Genomic DNA, 22,129 nt, shown 5'->3' with positions numbered 1-22,129 from the left:
GAAGTACCCTTCCTTCGCCTAAGTTCAAGAGCATTAAAAACTCTCGACTTAAGTAGGCCATTTCCAAGTTACCTTGTGCCTCTGTTTCAAAACGAGTCTTCGTGTAAAACCTTTCATATGGAAAGGAGTTTGATTTGGACCTGTAAGCGGAACACATTTTTATCTGAATGGTTTCGCGCGTACGAAGACAGAGGCAAAAGCCAACTCGGAACTGGCCTATTTGCCAGCGTGAAAATTGTTTGGGCTGTAAGGAAGTGCGCTTGGAAAGAGAAGGGCTAGGAAGGGAGCTGGATGCAAGCAGAAAGGTTGCATTCAGATGAACTTGTAACAAAAACGTTTTTGCCGTCTTAACATAAACATTTTGGGCCTTGTTGTATGTTGTATGTTGCATGTATGCGCCAATATGGCTGCCTGCTTCGATTTATTACTCCGCGTATTTTATGGATTTTTGCTTCTATTATTTCATCTCTACGTCCCTAGTCGTCATGAAATTGTTCCTAATGACCTCAACCATGGTTTACAAGTAAGTTCTGGGCGATTGGACCACTCAAGGAGCAACGATTTTAAATTTCTACTTCTGGACGTTCGCTATCGTTTCAAGCGTGAATTGGCCGAACGCAACTTTAAACTTTCGCTTCCAATTTCCAAGGCAACAAAACATGGACAGACCACCTTGGCTCTACCTCATTCCATGTTTTTCATGGATCTTACTACGTGCATGGATATTCACTGCAATCCTGGTCCTGATTTCGAAAATCCTTGCCTCAACAGGCCAGCACTTCGTTGCGAAGAATTGAATGTTCCCGCCAACAGACCTAATTATTCAAGGATGCAACTCCTTGGATTAAGATCTAAATCTACGCTTCAACCGGACCTCTATCAGTTTCTGAAAACTCTTGGAATTCTGAAAACACGCCGTATTCGATCTGGCAAATCTACAAAGCAATCGTCTGGATTTTACAGAATTAAACCGCTTATTACTGAACGTAAACATTCAACATGGAAACCAATTGCTTCGAGACCTAATTTGAATAATCTTGTTCAGATCAAAAAACAACAACCACCTCAACTTCCATCTACAAAGTTACTCAACTTTTGTCTTTTGAATGCTAGATCTATTGTCAATAAATCTCTTCAAATCAAGGACTACGTGGTAGATAAGAATATTGACATTTTGGCTCTAACAGAAACTTGGCTTAAATCTAATGAATGTCCTGACTTTATTACTCGCGATATTTGCCCCTTGGGATATGCCTTCGTTCACATACCAAGGCCTAATGGAACTGGTGGTGGCATCGGCCTGCTTTACAGAAAGGATCTCAAAATTCAACAAGTGAAAACTGATACTTGTAATTCATTTGAATTTATGGAACTATTATTTCACTCTAGCTCATCTGTTATTCGTATTGTTATTGTTTATCGACCACCATTATCATCTAAGAATGGCCTTACACATGCTCAATTCTTCGATGAATTCTCCTATCTACTGGAACTCTTGGTATCTTCTTCTGGTAAACTTCTCCTGGCTGGTGACTTTAATTTTCATGTCAACGATCGATCGAATGGCCCAGCTTGTCAATTTTTGGATCTGTTAAACTGCTTCAATCTGAATACCATGAATGTCAATATTCCAACCCATAAAAGTGATAATGTCTTGGATCTTATTATTACCAGGTTAGATGAAACAACGACATCAAATTTCTCAATAGACGACCCTGCTATCTCCGATCACTTTGCTGTCCATTGTAACTTGGCTGTTTCAAGGCCACCTAACCCGAAACAAGTCCTAAAGTCACGAAAGCTGTGCAATGTCAATTTACATAAGCTACGACAAGATATAAACTCATCTACTTTAGTCAAATCACCTTCGTCAGATATTACGGAGCTTTGCGATCAGTATGATGCTGTTTTATCCTCTATTTTGGATGAACATGCACCTCTGCGCACAAGGATTATCACCCTAAGACCTCATGCTCCTTGGTATAATAATGAGATTAGGAAGCAGAAAACCATTTGTCGTAAACGTGAACGGTGCTGGCGTCGTTCCGGTCTTGCGTCTGATTACCAATCTTACGTCGACCAGTGCCTTGTTGTGAAAAACACTATTTTTAAATCAAAAATGGATTATTACTCCAATCTTATCGACGAGGCTGGAAGCGATAACAAGTCTCTTTTTCGCACCATCGACCGCCTTCTCCACAGGAAGCCCGAGAAGTGTCTTCCATCTTGTTCCTCGGCTACGGAACTTGCCAATAATTTTATCACCTTCTTCGAAAATAAAATTATCAATATAAGATGTAAACTCGAAGCTGCCGAAATGCCTGATCTCTTCTATACTTTGGACAAATTAACGCTCGACTGTCAGTTAAATGCCTTCTCACCTACTTCAATCGTTGAACTTTCGGAAGTTGCACGCACTGTTGTGTCTAAGTCTTGTAGCCTGGACCCTCTGCCTGCCGTCTTGTTAAAAGAAAATTTTGACATGCTTCTACCCACGCTTTGCAGGATTGTAAACTTGTCCCTGGAATCTGGATATGTGCCTCCTTCACTAAAAACCGCCGTCTTACTGCCACTACTCAAGAAACCATCCTTGGACCACGAAATCCTTAGTAATTATAGGCCTATCTCAGATCTCAAGGTCATTTCAAAAATCATCGAAAAAGTTGTTGCAGTACGTCTTCAGGACTACTTGGAATCCAACCAACTTAATGAACCGCTACAATCAGCCTACAAGCGATTTCATAGCTGTGAAACCGCTCTTGTACGTGTACACAATGATATTTTGCGTGCCATTGACGATCGTCACTGTGTTATACTCCTGCTGCTTGATCTATCTGCTGCTTTTGACACTGTTGATCACGACATTCTTCTAACAAGACTGAAATCCAAGTTTTCAATCTGTGGCACTGCCCTTGAATGGTTTCGTTCCTATCTTACAAACCGCACACAATTTACCTTAATCGATGGAAAAAAATCACAGTCTCGTGAGCTTAAATGTGGAGTCCCCCAAGGTTCGGTCCTAGGGCCTATCCTGTACTTACTTTATACTGCACCACTGGCTGACATTCTACGGTACCACGAAATGCAATTTCACTTCTACGCTGACGATACTCAGTTATATATCTCTTTTTCAACAAACAACGACGTCGAATTAACTAATGCAGTTGGAAAAATTGAGGAATGTTTGTCTGATCTTGACAAGTGGATGTCTCTTAACAAGCTAAAACTGAATAAGGACAAGACGGAATTTCTTTATCTATACTCGAAACACAACCCGCAGCAGTCTCTACCACCAATCCGTTTTGGTCAAGACATAATTCAGCCATCTCAATTTGCTAGAAACATCGGTGTGATATTTGACAGTACCATGACTATGCTTCCGCATATCAGTTCTATTTGTAAATCAGCCTCTTATCATCTGCGCAACATCTCCCGGATAAGGAAATTCTTATCTACGAAAACCACCGAGATCCTGGTCCATGCTTTTGTGTCTTCCAAACTCGACCACTGCAACTCTCTTTTGTACAATGTACCGAAGTGTGCTTTAAAAAAGCTCCAGTCTGTTCAGAACGCCGCTGCCCGACTTATCACCTGTTCCCGAAAGTACGACCACATCACTCCAATACTGAAAGAATTACACTGGCTTCCTATTTCTGAACGCATTAAATTCAAGATTATGTTACTTACCTTTAAGGCTCTTCATCAACAATCTCCTGTCTACATTCAAGATCTAGTAGCGTACTACCAACCTTCCAGAATCCTCCGATCATCACACTTATTACTTCTTAACCCCACAAATTTTCACCTGAAGACATATGGTTCTCGAGCTTTTGCTGTTTCCGCTCCTGAACTCTGGAACAGTCTACCTGTTTCTATCCGCTCATGTGACAATCTAAGTTCTTTTAAATCTAAACTCAAAACTCATCTTTTTAAGAAAACTTATTATTCTTAGCGATTTTTACTTTCTATTACTTTCTTAAATGCACATTTTTAATTATTAAGATTAGTACAGATCATTTTGGCGAATTGTACAGCGCCTAGAGCAGGCATGGATAGGCGCTATATAAATATTTATTTATTATTATTATTATTATTATTATTGTTTCTTTTCAGGACATTTTTGAGAAAGTGAATAAGGCGTATGAGTTTCTGTGTTCTAAGTCTTCAAGAACAGTACAAGGCCCTGATCCACACAATATTGTGCTTATTCTCAAGTCGCAGTCCATTCTCTTCAAGAGATACAAGGAAGGTAGAGCCTATCTTTTACCGTACCAAATTCTAATTATGAATTATTTGTACTGTCAAGTGGTAGCCTCGTAAAATAAATTCCTTCCTTACCTAGTTACTATCATTAACTATGAATTATTACATGGTAAACTGGTCCTTGTAGGAGCTACGTCACGAATTATGAAAAGGCTTGCAAATTTGACGTTTGTAATCTGTGTTAATTTTCTCCATCCTGAACCATCCTTGTTCCTTTACGGCTTGTTATTATCTCTTTGGTGTTTATCTATCTTTGTAAACTACTATTCTCAGGTTTCCTTCAATTTGAAAGTGATTTTGAAAGAGGTCAAAACAACTCAAAATGCCGTGACTGAGCTCCTGAAAAGGAGAAGTCTCAGAACTCAATAAGAGACTTGGGAATGAATAAAATATTTTAGTGTGGAGACTTTTCACTTGTCCTATAGAAACTCTGGGCCACTCTTGATATCGTGTTTTTGTTTTATTCCAGAGCTCCAACCATACAAGTACGCTGGTTATCCCATGCTGATCAAGACCATCAGACTCGAGACAGGAGATGACGCTCTGTTCTCCAAGTCTGCTCCTCTGCTGACAGCTGCGAGTGAACTCGCTTATCACACCATCAACTGCTCAGCGCTTAACGCTGAGGAACTACGCAGAGAAGACGGAATTGAGGTAAAAAAAATTGCTAGATCTTCGCTGTCTTCATTGTCTTTCTGACGTTTTCCTCACTGCGGCACGCTTTTGGTGTTGTTATCACTGGCTCGTGTTCGTGCGTAAAAAAAAAAAAAAAAAAAAACACTAAACCTGGTTTGTGAGCGAATGTTTCACCACCGGTTTCTGTAGCATGAAGCGACAAGGAGTATTGCTAGTCCCTTTGGGTGGGATGCTAGTCCATGGCGGGTTATCACCCGATAGACATTCTTAACTTTTACAGTTAATGTACTTGTGTTGTGTCCTGAGTAATTTTTGCGTTAACTGTGTTTATTTTTGACCAGGCGCTACAAGAAGCTTACACTCGTTGTTTAGAGGCCCTCACTTCATCCACTGAACCCCACGAAGTACCAGTCCAGGTTAGTTTTACTTTATCATCTTCTTTTCGGGGGAAGATCATCTCCAAAATTTTTAGGTTAACCAGGGAGGGACTAGGGTAAAAGATGGGGGCGGAGGGGGGGGGGGGGGGTCATTATATATTGCACGGCCGCTTAGATTCCTAGCTAATGAGCTCCCGAGGACTCTAATTCTAATTCTAATTCTAATTTTCGTCTTCCCAGACACTGCCTTGTCATGAGTTTTCAAATGGCAGTTATACTTCATCAAAAACTTATCTAACTGATTTATGTTCTTCGAAGAATACTCGGTTGGTTTGCGAGGTTTTTCAAGAAATACGCTGGCTTTCTGTTTGCCAGAGAGCCGTATTTCTTCTGCACTAGAGAAACACTTTGTAGAGTTGTTGTTGCTGTTGTTGTTGTTGTTGTTGAAAGAGTACTTGTATACTTCATACTAACTGAGTTCAAGATCCGTTCTGTAAGACGTTACTTACGCTATGGACAGATAAGACGAAGTCAGCAAGATACGTTTTACACCTCTACGCGTGGTTAACGAGTTCGGGAACAGCTTCATATTGTACCGGGCCGTACAGTCGTATTCGGCCCAGTAAATTGGCCAGTCACAACGCGCGTAGTAACGAAGAGGTGTCATAATAGTAAATATTGTTGTTTGTTCGTGTTTCAGGTTTGTACTCACATCACAAGATGCTACACAGTAGCAGCACAGTTTGAAGAGTGCCGCGAGAAAATCACTGAGATGCCAGGCATTATTAAAGACCTTTGTCGTGTCCTCTATCACAGGGTAAGTTAGTTACACTAAGTCCATTTAACAAGTAGATTCCATGTTGCCGTGCGTCTGCTCAGTAACAGATCACAGATCATGTCAAAATCTGGTAAGAACAAAATAGTAGCACGCGAGTCATTAGGCGAGTGTGTCACTGATGTTCTTACCACATTTGACGTCTTCTGTGATCTCTTAGTGAATAGACGCATAATAAAATAGAATCAATCTGTTTATATATTAAAGAATCAAAAAACTGTTAATGACGTCATCTAAACGTCTGTCCTCCAATAGATCATAGGTAAGAACGGATCAAAAAAAAGGTTAAGTCTGTATACGAGCCAAGTGGCCCATCAGGCCGGAGCTTATCCTGGTTTCCGTAGCGTGAAGCGACCAGGAGTATTTCTACTCCCCCCTGGATGGGATGCTAGTCCATCACAGGGTTACCCCCAGCATTAAGTTCGCCGGTACCCATTTATACACCTGGGTGGAGAGAGGCACTGTGAGAGTAAAGTGTCTTGCCCAAGAAAACAACACAATGTCCCCGGCCAAGGCTCGAACCCAGACCGCTCGATCCGGAGACGAGCGCACTATCCATGAGGCCACCGCGCCTCCCCGCTAGAACCGATCAAAATGCGAGAATAATTCGACATATTTCATTAATTTTTTATACTCCACACTGTTCATAATTACAGCAATTAACCAGGGCTAGAAAGCTATTGCACGTTTTAAAATATACAACGGGTTGAAGAAGACGCCCTCTTCGTGTCCTTTTACGTCAAGGTTCAAAAAAGCTAGATTTGTTTTAATCTGTGGCAATTTTTTTTTCATTTTTTCTTATAGAATCTCCCAGCGCTGTGTTCAGTTGCGGCGGAGTGTGTTAGTGCTTTCAGTGCGGAATTTTGGCTTCAAACGCAACTTTTACAGGTAATAAAACATGGCGTGCGAGGGATAATCAGAGTGAAAGGTACTGAACTATTGCAACTGTTCAAGTGTGACAACTTTTGTCGGTTTTCTAAAATTTTGAACCAATCAAAAAGCTAAACACCATGCTTGCAGTTTAACAGCGTGTAACTAAGTTCGTATAGTGTGATCGTCCGGGTGAGTGTAGTTCTGAAAAGAACTGTTGTTGGTGACTGACGTTTCGAACTACACTCACCCGGACGATCACACTGTACGAACTACTGATACTCCTGGGTTCAAACCATTTACAGCGTGTAACTAATTTGACGCCTTACTGGCTTCTGACGTTGTAACAGTCTATTGACCACTCAACCAAGATGGCGGCAAATTAAAAGGCTTCAAAGTTGCTGTCGCCGGTGTTTGTTGTTCTCAGTTCTTAATGGATTTCCATTATTTCTTCAGTTGTATTCTACGTAATCAAACTATCGTTGTTGAGTTTTCCATGGGGTAGGCATGTTTTTGAGCTTCTTGAAATCTTGCCGGAAAATAACGAGTGAGTCAACTTTGTAACTAATCTGTGTTTTTCCTTACTTCAGGCTGGTGTTTTGTGGCACTTACTGCTGTTTCTCTTCAATTATGACTACACACTGGATGAAAGCGGCGTTGAGAAGAGTGCAGAGACTAACCAACAGGTTAGAAGACAATAATACATAGATTTAGCCAAGCCCAAAAGCGGAGCTCCTGATTACAATAAGTTAACTTGGTTTGAGCCTGCGATCCAATAAAAAACCAGTATGTTGAATGGCATACAGACATTGTTCTGCAGAAAATGGTGAATAGATCTCCTAATGGTAGAATCCACCATCTAGAAAGTGCAGCAAACAAAGCACAAAACACAGTTCATGAGACAACATGTTAAATTTAATTTAAATATTAGTGTCTGAAAAGTTCAACGCGTATTGCACGATACTAATCAGTTCTATTGTGCTCAAATTTGACCAGTAGCATAATCTGAGTAGCAAACTTTGAACGAGCTTCTCAAAAGAATGTGTTGAAACTTAATACACGACTGAAAACACGAAGACGAAGACACCTTATCGGTTGACGCGTAGCGGAGTATTTTTGACGAACTTCAGGGTGTTTGGAAACGTGGTCAAACACTATCTTGAGTGTTTGATATATCCTCTCAACCGAGACTAAAACTATTTATTTATGGATTCGTAATTACGAATTAAGGAGTAAACGGAGAAATGTAATTGTAAAAATCTTTGCTGATTAAGATCAGGTATCCAAACACCGTCACGGTCATGATTTTCTTCTTGATGAATTCTTAATGAGTTTTAGAAGTAATTGTACATCTTGTGTTGGTACGACACTCTTTGTTGTTTAGTTGTCGCAAAACATGCCTTTAAGTCAAATGGTTTGTATTCTCTAGGGTTTTCTTTGTATCACTGGGTTGTGCTGGATTTAACTTTGAATTATTTTGTTTGCAGGAAATTGCTAACAACCTGGCACGTTTGAGTATTGATGCATTGGCCAGGCTCGGGGGATATCTGAGTACGTAAATTATTCTTCTTCTTAATTAAATCTTGTCCTGCTCTGGAAAATTCGCCCCTGGCTGAGGTAGGAATCCAAAAAGGAACAAACTCGGTCATTTTTCGTTGTTAGCGGATTCTACCGAAGAACCTTAGCGACAATACAGAATAGTGCACACTAAAATGTACAGACAAGCTTTGATTTGTGCATTTTAAAGCTACGGGGGAAAGTGGCAAACTTTTGTAAGCAAATGGAATTACACCTAACTTTGTCCTTTATAGGTCTGTTTTCAGCTCTAAACACAACCGTCCCGGCGGCATGTGCAAATGCACTTTTGTTCTTGTGTTTTTGCCTGCGTTTCTGAGTGCTAGTATGAATGCTTGTGCTTGCACACGAAATATGGTTCGCCTTTCGGGATATTTGGTTAAGTAAGGAATGAGTGGAAAAAACTCACCAGAACTCATTTGCGTTTGTTTTGTTTTGTTTTTGTTTTGTTTTGTTTTTTTCAGGTGATGAAAATTTCACCCCTGAAAACCCAGCCATCAGGAAGTCTCTCTCCAGCATGTTGACTCCTTACATCGCTAAACAACTCAGCAATGACTCGCCAAAAGAGGTACACTCTACTCTGTAACTAAATTCCTTTCAAAATTGGAGTAAATCTTTTCCAGGAGGTTAATGTAAAACTTTACAGTTGACTTCTTTCAAGCCAAGTTTTGATTGACCTGTGTTGTCTTTAATTTTTTGGGTTAAAGGAGCTACGTCACGTTTGCGCATCTTGAGAAGTTTAGCTTAAAGTTTTCAAGTTCGTCGTTTGTAATCCGTGTCAATCTTCTCCATCCGTAATCATCCTTGCTTCTGTATAGTTTATTATCGTCCCTTTGGTGTTTTTCTATCTTAGTAGAGAACTATTTTCAGGTTTTCTTCATTGTAAAGGTAATTTTGTACGTGGTCAAAAGAGCTCAAAATACCATGATTGAGCTCCTTTAAAACGGCCAGTGCTAACTGTCTCATAGCTAGAACGAGTTGATGCTGAACCCATGGCCTATGTTGTTATTTGTTTATATTACAAATACAAATCCAGAGTCTTTTTGTCTCTTTGTGTAGATCCTAAAGATGTTGAACAGTAACACAGAGAATCCTTATCTTATCTGGGACAACGCCACAAGGATAGAACTGAATGAATTTCTGGAAACTCAGCAACTACGAAAGATCAAAACGGTAATGTACTGAGAGAGTATAGTTTTACTAAGTACGCTCTGCGATCAGTTTTGTGGTCTGATAATAGATCTGTCAAATTTGTAGAGGTGACGAGGGAAATTGTTAATTTTTTTTTCGTGCTCAAGTAACCGACATTAAACGTACGTACAAACGAACAGACGGAGAAGAAAGCGCGAACGAGCCAGTGAATGAACGAACGAATGAACGAACGAAACGAAGAAACGCATGAATCCATTCACGAGCGAGTGACAGACCGACTGACCGAACCAGTGAACGAGCGAATGAATGAACGAACGAACCAACAGAGGAATGAGCTAACGAACGAATGAACGAACGAATGAACGAAAGACGGACGAACGGACTCGCGAACGAACGAACGAACGAACGAACGAACGAACGAACGAACGAACGAACGAACGAACGAACGAACGAACGAACGAACGAACGAACGAACGAACGAACGAACGAACGAACGAACGAACGGACGGACGGACGGACGGACGAACGAACGAACGAACGGACGAACGAACGAACGAACGAACATTTTATATCACACTCTAGTGGGTAGGTTCTTAGAATGCTGGACTTCACACATTCAGGAAAATGTTTTCACATTAAAGCGTTTTCTCCAAAGTGACTTACAAAACCCTTTTGCCAAGAGAGTAAAAAGTAAGTAAAGAGAGTCTTCATTCAGATCATCGAAGTGTTAAAAAAATAGGGTTGTGCAGTGCGTTATCTAACTCTTGTGTTTATATTTCTAGGGTGAATGTGACTCTTCATTTGGTGCTCGATTTACTTTCTCCGTTTTCAGCGAAGAGCTGATTGTGGGAGAAATCTTTGTGCGTATTTACAATGAACAGCCTTTATTTCCACTTGAGGTAAGAAATGTCTTTTTTTTAACATTACTTATAATTATAAATTGACGACTTATCAGGAACATTTTCACTTAGTAAAGAACGAATCCAGGACGCTTCAGTTGCGACTGCTACCTTTGTTTAGAGCGTTTTCAAGATATAGATGTGTCTCAAATGTATTTGGTACGTTTTGCAATGCGGAGATTGTGCTAGTTGTAGCTGTTATGGAGCGTCCTGATCGTTGTGGCTGTTTGAGATCTCTCGGTGGGTGTCCTTGTTGTGATATTTTGTACTCGTTTTGATGACTGTGGTTGTTAGGGCTCTTGTGGGTGTTTTGGTCCCTTGGGAGGTTGCAGCCGTTGTGGCCCCTCTGGCTGTTTTGGGCCTTCGAGAGGTTGTGGCTGTTGTAGCCCTTGTGAGTGTTTGGGCCTATGGTAGGTTAGAGCCATTGTTGTCTTTTTGGGTGTTTTGGCCTTTCAGACGTTGTGGCCCTTGTTGGTGTTTTGGACCTTTGGGAGGTTGTGGCCTTTGTGGCCTTGGTCCTTTGGGAGGTTGTGGCCGTTCTGGGCTATAGCTGTTTTGGCCATTGCGTTGGTTAGATGGGTGTGCTGTTACGTTTGTCGTGAGTCCTTTGGCCAGGGCAGTAGCACCACTTTTTGGACTGATTACAGCATTTCAAGTACAAATCGGATTACTGTAGATTTGAATGATCACTAGCAACACTTTGTGTCTGTTTTTAGGCTCCGCTTAAATTTGCAGCAGATTTGATCGACTTCCTTGGCTCAGAGGCGCAGGTTGGTAACATTACAAGAAATAGCAATTTTAACATTTTTTCGCCTAAGGACAAGCAGTTTTAAAATATGATAATTAACAATTAGACCCGTGGCCCTTGAGGGCGAAGGGTCTAATTGTTTTAGTATCACCCAACTAGTCGGACAGAAAAGGCAATAACAAAATTAGCAAAGGCAAGTTGAAGAAATATTTATTTGGGAATAAAACGAAAGAAAGCGTCACGCTCGATGGCGCCAATTTCGCTACTCGATGACTATTACTAATAGTCCCCTAGTAGCGTAGCCAATCAAAATGCAGGATTTGGATTAGTCCACTAGTTGGGTGATACTAAATAGTGATATTAGTCATTGATGCGATCTACTTGGTTACCTGCCTTGAATAATGATGAGATCTTAAACTTTCAGTCTTGCGCACTTGTTTCGTTCCCAGTACCTTCATTCATTGATGGCCCTCACTGCCACAGAGCTGGACTTGAAGAAAAACCAGAAAAGACTGGATGCTAGCGTCATGGCTCTGGAAGCGCTTAGAAACGTCATCAAAAACAACTCAGGTATAAACTGCGCAAGCGTTACGTTGACGTGTCACGGCGTGTGTTGCTTGGGAGACGATTGTGTGACAGGCCAAAAGTGTGTTTGTAGTTGTTTTGCCTGTTTAATGCATTGTGGCGAGTGTCAGAGCAATAGCAGCAAAATATGGATGATACTCATCACAAAACTCAACGTTCCACACGAAACGGGCCTTCCCCAAAACCTCAACCTCAACAAACTTTGCCTTTTTTCCCTTGCTTAATATATATCGTCCGTTGCTATTTTCAGATGACTGGGACAATGAACTTGCGTTTTCACAAATTCCTTCATGTCTCCGATTCGATATGACAGATGTTTCTCCCTTGAATTCATTTATTTCAGTCATTTATTGCTGTGAACTGATGCCCCTGTTAAAGGCGCTCAGTCATGGTATTTTGAGTTATTTTGACCACATACAAAATTACCTTTAAATGGTAGGAAACCTGAAAATAACAGTTTAATAAGAAAGAAAAACAGCAAAGAGATAATGATAAACCATAAAGGAACAAGGATGACTAAGGATGGAGAAGATTGACACGGATTACAAACGACGAATTTGAAAAAATTGAAGCTAATCTTTTCAATATGCGCAAACCGTGACTGAGCTCCTTTAAAATAGCCATTGTCGTTATCTCCCTGGTAATTAACCCATTGTACGTCATGAAAATCTAATTTCTGTGACTTGTCTCTCTGTTGACAGGCACTGAAGCTCAGTGTATTGGACATTTTAGGCTGATTTTCTCCTTACTAAGGATGACTAAAGCAACAAAACTTCAGAAGTTTGCTCTTGAGGTAAGACGAAGTGCTTTGAACAATGTCTGGATTAACCTCTTAAAGTTCAATCTCAACATACATTTTCTCCCCAATTGTCTTTGTACACTCCTTATAGTTTTAGTTGGGAGAGGTTTGTGGTGTATCAACCCTTGTCAGCGTAAAAATAAATTTCTTAGTCTATAGTACTAGTACGGAGAATCTTTAATGTGTCACGATCAGTTCCTCTCGCTGGTTCTCATTCATTTCTTATGTTACTAAACATCAACACAGTTTTTCTTTGGGTGTTCAATTTCTTTATTCTCATCACTTGTCTTCGTAACAGTGTATTGATAATGTAAGGGGAAATGACTCTTATCACTGTATTGCAGGTCATCTCAAGCACGACAGCAAACAAGAACTGTGTAACGAGTATAGCTGACTCTGACATCCTCGGCTTTTTGTTCCTAACACTACACACGCTTCCATCAGGTGGGTCGTCTACAGTACTCCTTACCCTCCCCACCACAGGATCCGTTTTTGCGTCTCTGTTACGTCTTTTCCACTCTAACCCGAGAGATTTTGATTATGCTGTTGCCTGCCTGCCTTCAGTTTTGTATTTTTTTCGATGAGGTTTTCTGGTTATCTTGTCTGCCCTTCAGTTTTGAGCATGAGTAATCTCAAACTACACAAAACATAAGAAGTGAAAAACATTTGTATACAGGAAAAATTGATACTTCCATTAACTTGTAATCCTGGGTTAGCGTTAACCGGCTTTCGAACAACTCGGCTCTGGCATGTTAAGAGAAAGTTTCAAATCATGTGCTTGTTTCCTTCCCAGAAAAGTGCAAAAATAGTTCTCATTCATAACCTTTGTGGTATTGTTTTTCATGACAGATCGTCTGTTGGCAGTTGATACAATGCACGCACTTTGTTCCAACACTAAAATCGTCAAGGAAACGATGCATAAAGGTAAATACCACAAACTAAAACGTCAATGTTGACGGGGATTAGCATATTACTTACGTCACGAATTTTCTTTAAGGCAACAGGGAGGGGGTGGTGGTGGCGCAGTGGTCTGCTATGTTAGAGTTCAGAGCGAGTGGTTAGACTCTGCTTAGAGTCGTAGTATTGTGCGCTTGGACAAGGCACTTTACTCCTAACCTAGAAGTATGAACCAGTTAGGGCAACTTGTCAAAATGCCGATATCCCATCAACGGGAGTGGTAGGTTGGGGTGGGGTGGGTGTGGCAATACCGTCTCTTATCCTCTTTATGCTGAAGAAACAGCTTTGCGCAAAAATTCAGTAGAGTGACTGTTTCGAGGCTAATCGTAATCCTGCACGTCGCTTCTTCGATTTCTTGGACCCGAGACAGATTCTAACCTGGTGTATTTTTCAGGCGGTCTGATCTATCTTCTGGACCTGTATGCAAATGGCACAAACCCAGTGGTCCGCGAGAGATCAGCCGAGCTGTTTTCCAAGATGATGTCAGATAAGCTCATTGGACCCAAAGTGAAGATCGTGTTGTCCAAATTTTTGCCAGCCATCTTTATGGACGCTATGAGAGACAACGCTTCAGCAAGCGTGCATATGTTTGAAGGTGAGGCAAGTCGTTCGCCAAGCTATATTAGAACATCAGGGACGTTACACTGCCTTGTCACGCTATTTTGTTTTGGAAAGATTACTTGACGAACTAAAACATGTGTCAGGGTTGCCACAGCTCAGGAGATGGTCAGGGGAAAAAATTATTCAAGGTCAAGAAGAAGTAAGGGAATTTTATTTTGAGTCAGGGAGAATTGACATTTTGAACAAAAGTCGGGGAGATTTGAAAGAATTTTAACATGACTCTGCTGATTTAATACCATTGAAGGCTGGAAGAAATATTCAGTGTGATCTCAACGATGTTTCTCCTCAATGAAGAAATTGTTTTGAAAACTTATCAGTCTCGATGAATGGGTGGAAAGGAAGGCTGTAAGGGGAGGCTATAAAAACCCTATTGTCTCTGACATTTTGTATTTATTTGCTCAGGGAAATATTATTTTTATCAGGGAAAACGCAGGGATTTTGAAACGTTATATCTGTGGCAATCGTGTGTGTGGGTAACATGTTATGTATGTGGTGTCTAGTCCTTTTGTACCAGTACGGGATCTGTTTTTTTTTATTTGCTTGGTTTTTTTTTTCTGTATAGCAAACCAGGAGAATCCTGAACTGATATGGAACACTGAAGCCAGAGAAAAAATGTGTACAGTGGTGAAACAGCTTAAAGACAAGTGAGTTTATTAATGCTAGTCTATGTTCCATGGTTCTTACAATGTTTGACCACATTTCCAAACACCTCGAAGTTCGTCAAAAATACTCCACTGTGCTTCGTTTTTTCAACTCTCTTCTCGGTGTTTGGAAATGTGGTCAAACACAGTCTTTCGTGTTTGATATACTGATTAAAGTCAGTTGGTAAATGCCCTTAAAAAGTCGAATAATTTTTCCTGTTAGTATTTCATTATGTAAACCTGCGGCCAGTGCCGTCTTAAACGATCATGACGAAACTAGTTGTCTCCGGTCTTAGATGTGCGTCTCTTGTACAGACACCATTTTGAACCGCCATCTTCCCCTCAACATGCCATTACGTTTAGAATTACGTCCTGACCAGCAGTAAAGATTGCGTTACGTGAGTAGGCCAAGAAGCTGCTGTTACACAGGAAAATGTGCTGATCGCGTTTCTTTTTCCTGTCGTTATAGGCATTACCAGGTGCAGAAAGATAGCCCAGACATTCAATGGAAGGTAAGGCATTATTTCGTGACTTCTCTGTCCTCTTTTGTGAAAATATTTAGTAGGCAGGTGAAATTTAAATACTTTGAAGGAGGTTTGTAGAAAAAGAGATGTGTACTTAAAAACAGGTGGAGAAATTCGTCAGGAAAAGAGTGCATTTAATGATATTTGTACTCTATGAGAATTTGGAAAACAAACAGCCTTTGTTATTGAGAAATTGATGTGAAACGTGTTTTTGTTTTCAGCTTCCTGAAGACTTTGAAGTTATGTTTGACGAAGCTGCTGGGGAAATAACAATTGGTGGAATTTATCTTCGGCTCTTTATTCAGCAGCCAGCTTGGGTATGTTCTTAAAAAAGAAAAAGAAAAAAACAACCAAGAAAAAAAAGTTTCTTTAAACGGCGTTGGTTTTGTTATAGTTGTTGCAAAAGTGACGCTAAGGTTTTCTCAGAGCCGAACCCATTAAGCCAATCAGAACTCAAAGCAAACAAAAAAACATAACTCGTCAAAAGAGCGGGAAAACACGTAATCAGGGTTAAGCGCGGGAAAACATGTAACCGGTGCCAAGCGCTAGAAAGCTCGTAACTGATGGCGAGGGAGAAAAAGCAATTTGAGAAAAGAGGGGGAAAGGTCGCATGAACGAAATTTGCAACGCCAGTTATTACGGTGGCAAAACGTACAAATAGCTAGCCGTAACTTGGAGGAAACTGGGGGGAAAAAATGCTTGATAGAAATCGTGGTCAGTGCAGATTTTGCATCCGAGTGGACTAGAACGGAAGATTCTGGCCAACGTCAATAAACCATTGACTTTGAAGTCATTATATAGCTCAGTAAAGCTACAGTAAAACAAAACTCAATAGTATAGCTTTGAAAGTGGGTTCTTTTTATTTTGTCTTTCTCAGGTTCTTCGGAAGCCGAAGGAGTTCCTTATAGCTTTGCTACAGAAGTTTGTTGAACTGCTAACAAAATCCTCCTCTGATGTAAGTTTTGTTTTATTTTTAAGGGGTTTACGTTTTGATACTTGTTTCTCATACTGTCATTCTCGTTTTCCACTTTTTTGTACTTTTCTGTAACCTCTCAGACCAGGCTGCTGCTTTACCTGTTTTACCTGTTTAGTGCATGCGTTTTATATTGTCATTTCCGTTTTCTACTTTCTTGCTACTTTTCTCAAACCCGTTTCAGGGCGAGACTCTGGAGACTGTCACCCAGGCCACACTCTGTCTTTTTACGGCACAACCGCAGCTAGCAGACCAGGTATGTGGAAAACGACGAATTAGAAGTGGTATTGGGAATTTTCGTCTATAACCACATTCTAAACAACTTATTTTTTTTCCGATTCAACCCTCAAACAAGCATGCGCCATGTTGAAATATCGTGAACAAAACTGCTCAGTGTACGGGGCTGGGGTGGGGAACGTTTCTGCTTGCTCTTGCCTAGTCTCCTGGATGGCAACTCAAGAAAAACGTTAAGTGACTTCTCAGAAATAACACGATCTCGGGCAGGGCTAGAGGTTTGAAACGGTAGTCTTGGCTAGATCAACTTTTATTTTCTCCAGATGTAATCACCACTTAATTGAGTATACAGACGTGAGAATTAAGGAATTGGTCACCAGTTAGCAGAACGTTTGTGTTCACATTGCGGCATAAAGCGAATGTTAAGAGTATCTGTGCTCTATTCCCAGGTCCCAGGCCTAGGCCACATTCCAAATTTAGTAAAGAGCATGGGTTCTACAAACAATGCAGTCGTGAAATCCGCTGTACAAGTGGTTCACTTGCTCTCGGCTAACGAGGTAAGACACACCATTAGGGGATGGAGTTTAATCCAGACCTCACAAAGGAAATTTAGTTATGCAACGATATTTTAAAACAACGTCGCTTTTTTGCGATGTACATAATTGCATGCACGGAACGTCAAATTTCACCCATGTAGAAATAAACTAAGGCCCCATCCACATTGCCGGAGAAATTTAAAACGCAGCTTTATTTGTAAATGGATATGTGAGACTAAAAGATTCATGTGTATCACAAACCACGAACGTAGAAAATGTAGTGTAAATTTTTTCGATGCGTCGAGTGAAGGTTGTTTGTGTCCGCGTCACTTGAAAAAGCGTAATTTGGCCCTTTTCAAGAGAGAAATATTGTCAGTATTCTGAAAAAAGTTTACCTTGAAAAAGCTATGTTGTATTAAATAGTCAAATCAGATTATTGAAAGAGCGATTAATTTTTAAAAAGGGGATTTCATCTGTGGAAAAATAAGAAAGCCATTTAAATTACATTTTTGCATTTCTTATATAGTGGAACTAAGATTTTGATTTATTCGTTGTATGATTTCTCTCGCTCGGAAACGGCCCTTTTCAGATCTGTGTTCGAAGCATGGCGCAGGTCAGCGACTGTATCAGTCACATGATCAAGGGAATGGAAGCGAGGCCAGATGTCGTGGGTGTGGCATGTGAAGCACTTCACAGAATGTTTGACAAGAATCACACAGAGCTTGTAGCACAGGTTAATAAGAAGTGATATTTACTTTGAATTGTGTAGTAAACCTCGGGACTAACATGTTTGATGATTAATCCTCTTTCCGTTTGTGCTGTGTATGTGGTTTTGACTTTTAAGTGTTTGGATGAAACCCTAGTGTGGGCATTAAATGAAAGTTATTGAGCAGTACTTTCATGTGGTGCTGTTTACTATGCTGTACAAGGTGGTTCTCACTTAAAAGTTTCTGGATGAAACCCTAGTGTTTGACCATTCAAATGAGAGCTATTGAGCAATACTTTCATTTAGTACTGTTTATTATGCTGTACAAGGTGGTTCTAACTTTTCAGTCTGTGGATGAAACCCTAGTGTGGGACCATTCAAATGAAAGCTGTTGAGTGATACTTTCATCTGGTGCTGTTTATCATGCTGTACAAGGATGAAACCCTAGTGTGGGACCATTCAACTGAAAGCTATTGAGTGATACTTTTATCTGATACTGTTTATCATACCGCACGAAGCTCTTCTAACTTTTGAGTTTGTGGGCGAAGCCTTACTGTGCCCCCACCGAAATGAAAGCTGTTGAGCTGTACGTTTATGATATTCTGTGTATTATTAGAAGATTTGTTTACATTACCCTTTTGTGTGACTATTCAAGAGATCTTAACTTCCTTCCTTTTATCTCTTTAGGCTCTTTCGTTCGAATTAGTTCAGTACCTTCTGAACCTCCTAAACGGAGCTCTAAAAACTGTGGAAAACCCCGCCGCAACCAAAGCACAAATAGTCAAGGCTCTGAAGGCGATGATCAGAGATCTCACACACGGCGAGGAGGTAACGAAAACACAGTGACATCTCATTATTGAATAGAAAGCGGATCATAGCATTAAACTCCGGGCAATTATCAAATCTGTTTCCGTCTCTAACCGGACACCAACATTTACGGAGCTTGTGTAAAAAACTGGGCTTTGTTTGGGCTAAAAATAAATTCCTGCCAAACAAGGCGCCTGAACAGCGAGGTTGTAATGTAGCTCAGCTTGAAAACCGAATTATTTTACCGCTGCAGATTGGCAAATTCAACACTTTACTGGCTGTAAAAATGGTAGAAATCGTCGATTGAGTTGGAATTTTCTACATAATCGGGTTGATTAAGTTTGTGTCTCAATATTTCTTTGTTACAGATAAACAAGATTCTAGAGGCCTCTTCTGTGTGGGCCTCGTACAGAGACCAGAAACACGACCTGTTTATCTCGGAGAAACCCGCCGCTGGTTACCTGACAGGCGGGACTGGTGTGGCCGGTTACCTGACAATGGGCGCTGGCAATCCGAGCACCATGTCCAGCGTGCCCCCTCCGGTGGAAACAGATCACCCAGTTGAGAACAACAGTTGATCTCTGTGTGGTACATGATAGCGCTAAGAAATATCTTGTCAGGCTGTGTTGATTCGAATGTGATATGAGTTGTTTTGCACTGCTCGACCATTTTCTGCAGTTTCAAGTCAACATAGAATTTTTTTTTTAATAGAATCCATCTATTTATCATGGTAGTACATAAGAGAATTGAGATTAGCTCTTAAAGCCCTAGTTTCAACTTGTAAATTCTCCGTATTGGTCTCCATAATTTCTTATAAGAGAAGTTGTGAGAATGAAGATGTGTCAGTCCTTTAAGCCCTGCTGTCTGCACTCAAGTTCTCCTTACTCAGTTGAATTTGCATGTTCATTATGGAACTACTTGGGAGAGTTTGTTTGAATATCGGAATGGATTATCCATTCCTTGATTCTTTCGGCCCTTTATGATTGGTTATTTATTGATATGTTAAGGAGAAATTCTATCTTATCATTAGTGAGGCTTCAAGGTTAATGGGGTTGTGACTGGTCGCACTTGAAACATATGTTAAAATAGCTTTTTATAGCGTGGCGTGACAAGAACGTGACGCATGCTGCGTGACAAATAGAACTAAGAATATTGTACTTTCGCTGATCTTCAGTCCCCTACAATTACGTCACGCTTGTTTCAACACAGCCTTTTAAAAGAGACAGCGATGAATTGTTCGTCAATGAAAAAAGTATTTCTGCAGAAGGTTATCACTCTTGCTGATAGCCGCGCTGTTAAATTGAAATTTAGTTGCCAAGTTGATGGTAAAATATGGTGTCTTTTTCTGTTATTTGTATTGAAAAAGTACAGCAAAATATCGGACAATTTTGATCAGGTCATATTTAAAGCAATTTTTAATGAAGGTAGTGGAAAGTATTTGTCATGGTTAGAGAGTTGATTTAGAATGAAAAGATGCCCTAGAATATCGCAACCAGCTTTCGTCGCTTAAGTAGAAATGACCCTGTTCTTTTTGCATAGCCTTGTGGAAACATTCAAGAACGTTTTGATTGCGATTCCGATTTATATAATCTTTGGAATTGTCTCGAAGTTCGCCTCGTGCTTGCATCGTACATTGTAAAGGCTTGGCCAAATGTTACTTCTTAAATATTTTACTTTCGCGAGTAAGCTGAACGATTCAGAATGCTCATTTAACGCTGATTGCATGCTAGGTTGAGTTTACCCCTGTTGTTAGAGAAAAAAAAACGCATTTAGCTGCAATTCATTTTTTCTTCCACCAATTTCAGAGTACCGAGAAAATTATGTTAGGTAATAGAAAACAAAAAAATTAACGTCAGAGGACGTAGATCTTAAACGATATTGGCTGCCTAGCCTTCCACATTTCAATTGTGGCCTTGTGGTAGTTTCTGATTTTTAGGGTTTAAAGTTCAAAATGTATTGTGAAAGGTATCTAAACGTTATGAGAGAGGCATTTTCTTTCTTTACTTCCCGTTAACAATCAATCAGCAGAATTATGTCACTGGTGCAAAGAACAGAAAAAATATTTACCAAGTTGTAAGCGCGGGATAACGTTGAACCGATGGCAAGCGCCGGAACAAGGCGGAATCGACTGCAAGCGCGGGAAAACGTGTTACCAGTCACCGATGCTAAGCGCGCGAAAACTTGTTATCAGTCACTGATGGTAAGCGCGGGAAAACTTGTTATCAGTCACTGATAGTAAGCGCGGGAAAACGTAAGAGGTAATAAATCTAGAACGGAGCAAATCCGGTGACGTTTGATTGGAACCACACGTTGCATTAGGAACAAGTCATTTCTCGTCTGTTTTGTGTTATTCTGTTGCGACTAAGTAATTTTTAAGTTGATGGGTAGATTGAAGTGGCTGTAATATAACGAAAAATAGTATTGCCTTTTTATACCAGATAGGAACAAAGTTTAGAAATATATTTTATAAAAATGAAATGAGTGTACGATTAAAAACCGTGACACGAAAAGGTGTTTGTTTTGTTTAGATCTTTTTGTCAATATCTTAAATACGTGATATATTTCCCTAAATATTTTGCCTCTGAAGTTCTGCCCTTTAGCCCTTCTCTGTGTTTCGTTTTGTGTTCCATTTATACAGTTCGTCTTCCTTTCTTTAGGTATTCCGTTTAGCGTTTTTCTACTGTGCTTCCTTGTCTTTTCTGTGCGTTCCTTGGGTTTGCCTCACCAGGGCCGTAGCCTAAACAAAAAATTATGACTGAGGCAGAGTCCATGGTTTAATTCTTAATTCTTGGCATTTACCAGTGTTTCAATTTCCCCTTTCAACAGAGAAACAACAAAAACGAGAAAAAAAAAATGACTGAGGCAAGTGCCTTGGTTTGCCTCATACTGACTAGTCTACGGAACTGCTTACATCGCCCTTCCGTTTAACAAGAGGTTCCCCGATCGAGGATAGTCTAAGTTACATTGTACTGCATTCCTTAAAACCAGAGAGCTTTCAGTTTGTTGTCACCTGTGGAAACTGATTGTTTAAGAGCTGGCTCGAAGTTCGTCAAAAATACTCCGCCACGCGTAGTATTTTCAACTCTCTCCTTGGTGTTTTGAAATGTGGTCAAGCACGGTCTTTCTTGCTTGATAGTATTCCATCACGTTCAAGAATTCAACTAGCGGAGAAGTTTTACTTAACTCTCAGCCACTGGAAACAAGTTCTGACTGGTCTTTCCGTTCAGTGTCGTTATGAAACACCAACACCTGCGACAAGAATTTACTTCAAGCAAACCTTGCAAGTACGTGCTTCGGAGAAGATGGTTTTGACGTCTTGCCAAAGCATGAACTGTACTCAAAACTAATGTGTTTTGTGCAGCGGTAACTTGGTCTTTTTCTTCTTCAAACG

General features: G+C 40.3%; 1 protein-coding gene across 1 annotated transcript in view; it reads left to right on the top strand.

Moving 5' to 3' along the window:
• LOC110044266 (dnaJ homolog subfamily C member 13-like) overlaps positions 1–21,248 on the top strand; it is a 48,922-nt gene extending 27,674 nt beyond the window's left edge. The window contains exons 49-73 of the mRNA XM_089296490.1: positions 4,114–4,249; positions 4,733–4,917; positions 5,241–5,315; positions 5,977–6,093; positions 6,916–6,999; positions 7,572–7,667; positions 8,469–8,532; positions 9,021–9,124; positions 9,616–9,729; positions 10,491–10,607; positions 11,324–11,377; positions 11,805–11,925; positions 12,642–12,733; positions 13,084–13,183; positions 13,589–13,663; positions 14,091–14,291; positions 14,880–14,961; positions 15,428–15,470; positions 15,704–15,799; positions 16,360–16,437; positions 16,640–16,711; positions 17,139–17,246; positions 17,815–17,958; positions 18,619–18,759; positions 19,107–21,248. Coding sequence (XP_089152616.1) covers positions 4,114–4,249; positions 4,733–4,917; positions 5,241–5,315; positions 5,977–6,093; positions 6,916–6,999; positions 7,572–7,667; positions 8,469–8,532; positions 9,021–9,124; positions 9,616–9,729; positions 10,491–10,607; positions 11,324–11,377; positions 11,805–11,925; positions 12,642–12,733; positions 13,084–13,183; positions 13,589–13,663; positions 14,091–14,291; positions 14,880–14,961; positions 15,428–15,470; positions 15,704–15,799; positions 16,360–16,437; positions 16,640–16,711; positions 17,139–17,246; positions 17,815–17,958; positions 18,619–18,759; positions 19,107–19,316 — 2,709 coding nt within the window. The 3' untranslated portion in view covers positions 19,317–21,248. The remainder of the gene's footprint in view (positions 1–4,113; positions 4,250–4,732; positions 4,918–5,240; positions 5,316–5,976; positions 6,094–6,915; positions 7,000–7,571; positions 7,668–8,468; positions 8,533–9,020; positions 9,125–9,615; positions 9,730–10,490; positions 10,608–11,323; positions 11,378–11,804; positions 11,926–12,641; positions 12,734–13,083; positions 13,184–13,588; positions 13,664–14,090; positions 14,292–14,879; positions 14,962–15,427; positions 15,471–15,703; positions 15,800–16,359; positions 16,438–16,639; positions 16,712–17,138; positions 17,247–17,814; positions 17,959–18,618; positions 18,760–19,106) is intronic.
• Positions 21,249–22,129: the final 881 nt, after the last annotated feature.

This window comes from Orbicella faveolata, unplaced genomic scaffold (genome assembly GCF_042242905.1).
Source record: "Orbicella faveolata isolate gen_17 unplaced genomic scaffold, um_ofav_v1 contig_27, whole genome shotgun sequence".
NCBI classification, from domain to species: domain Eukaryota; kingdom Metazoa; phylum Cnidaria; class Anthozoa; order Scleractinia; family Merulinidae; genus Orbicella; species Orbicella faveolata.
The sequence above is the reverse complement of the archived record's forward strand: the minus strand, read 5'-3'. Positions and strand labels throughout refer to the sequence as shown.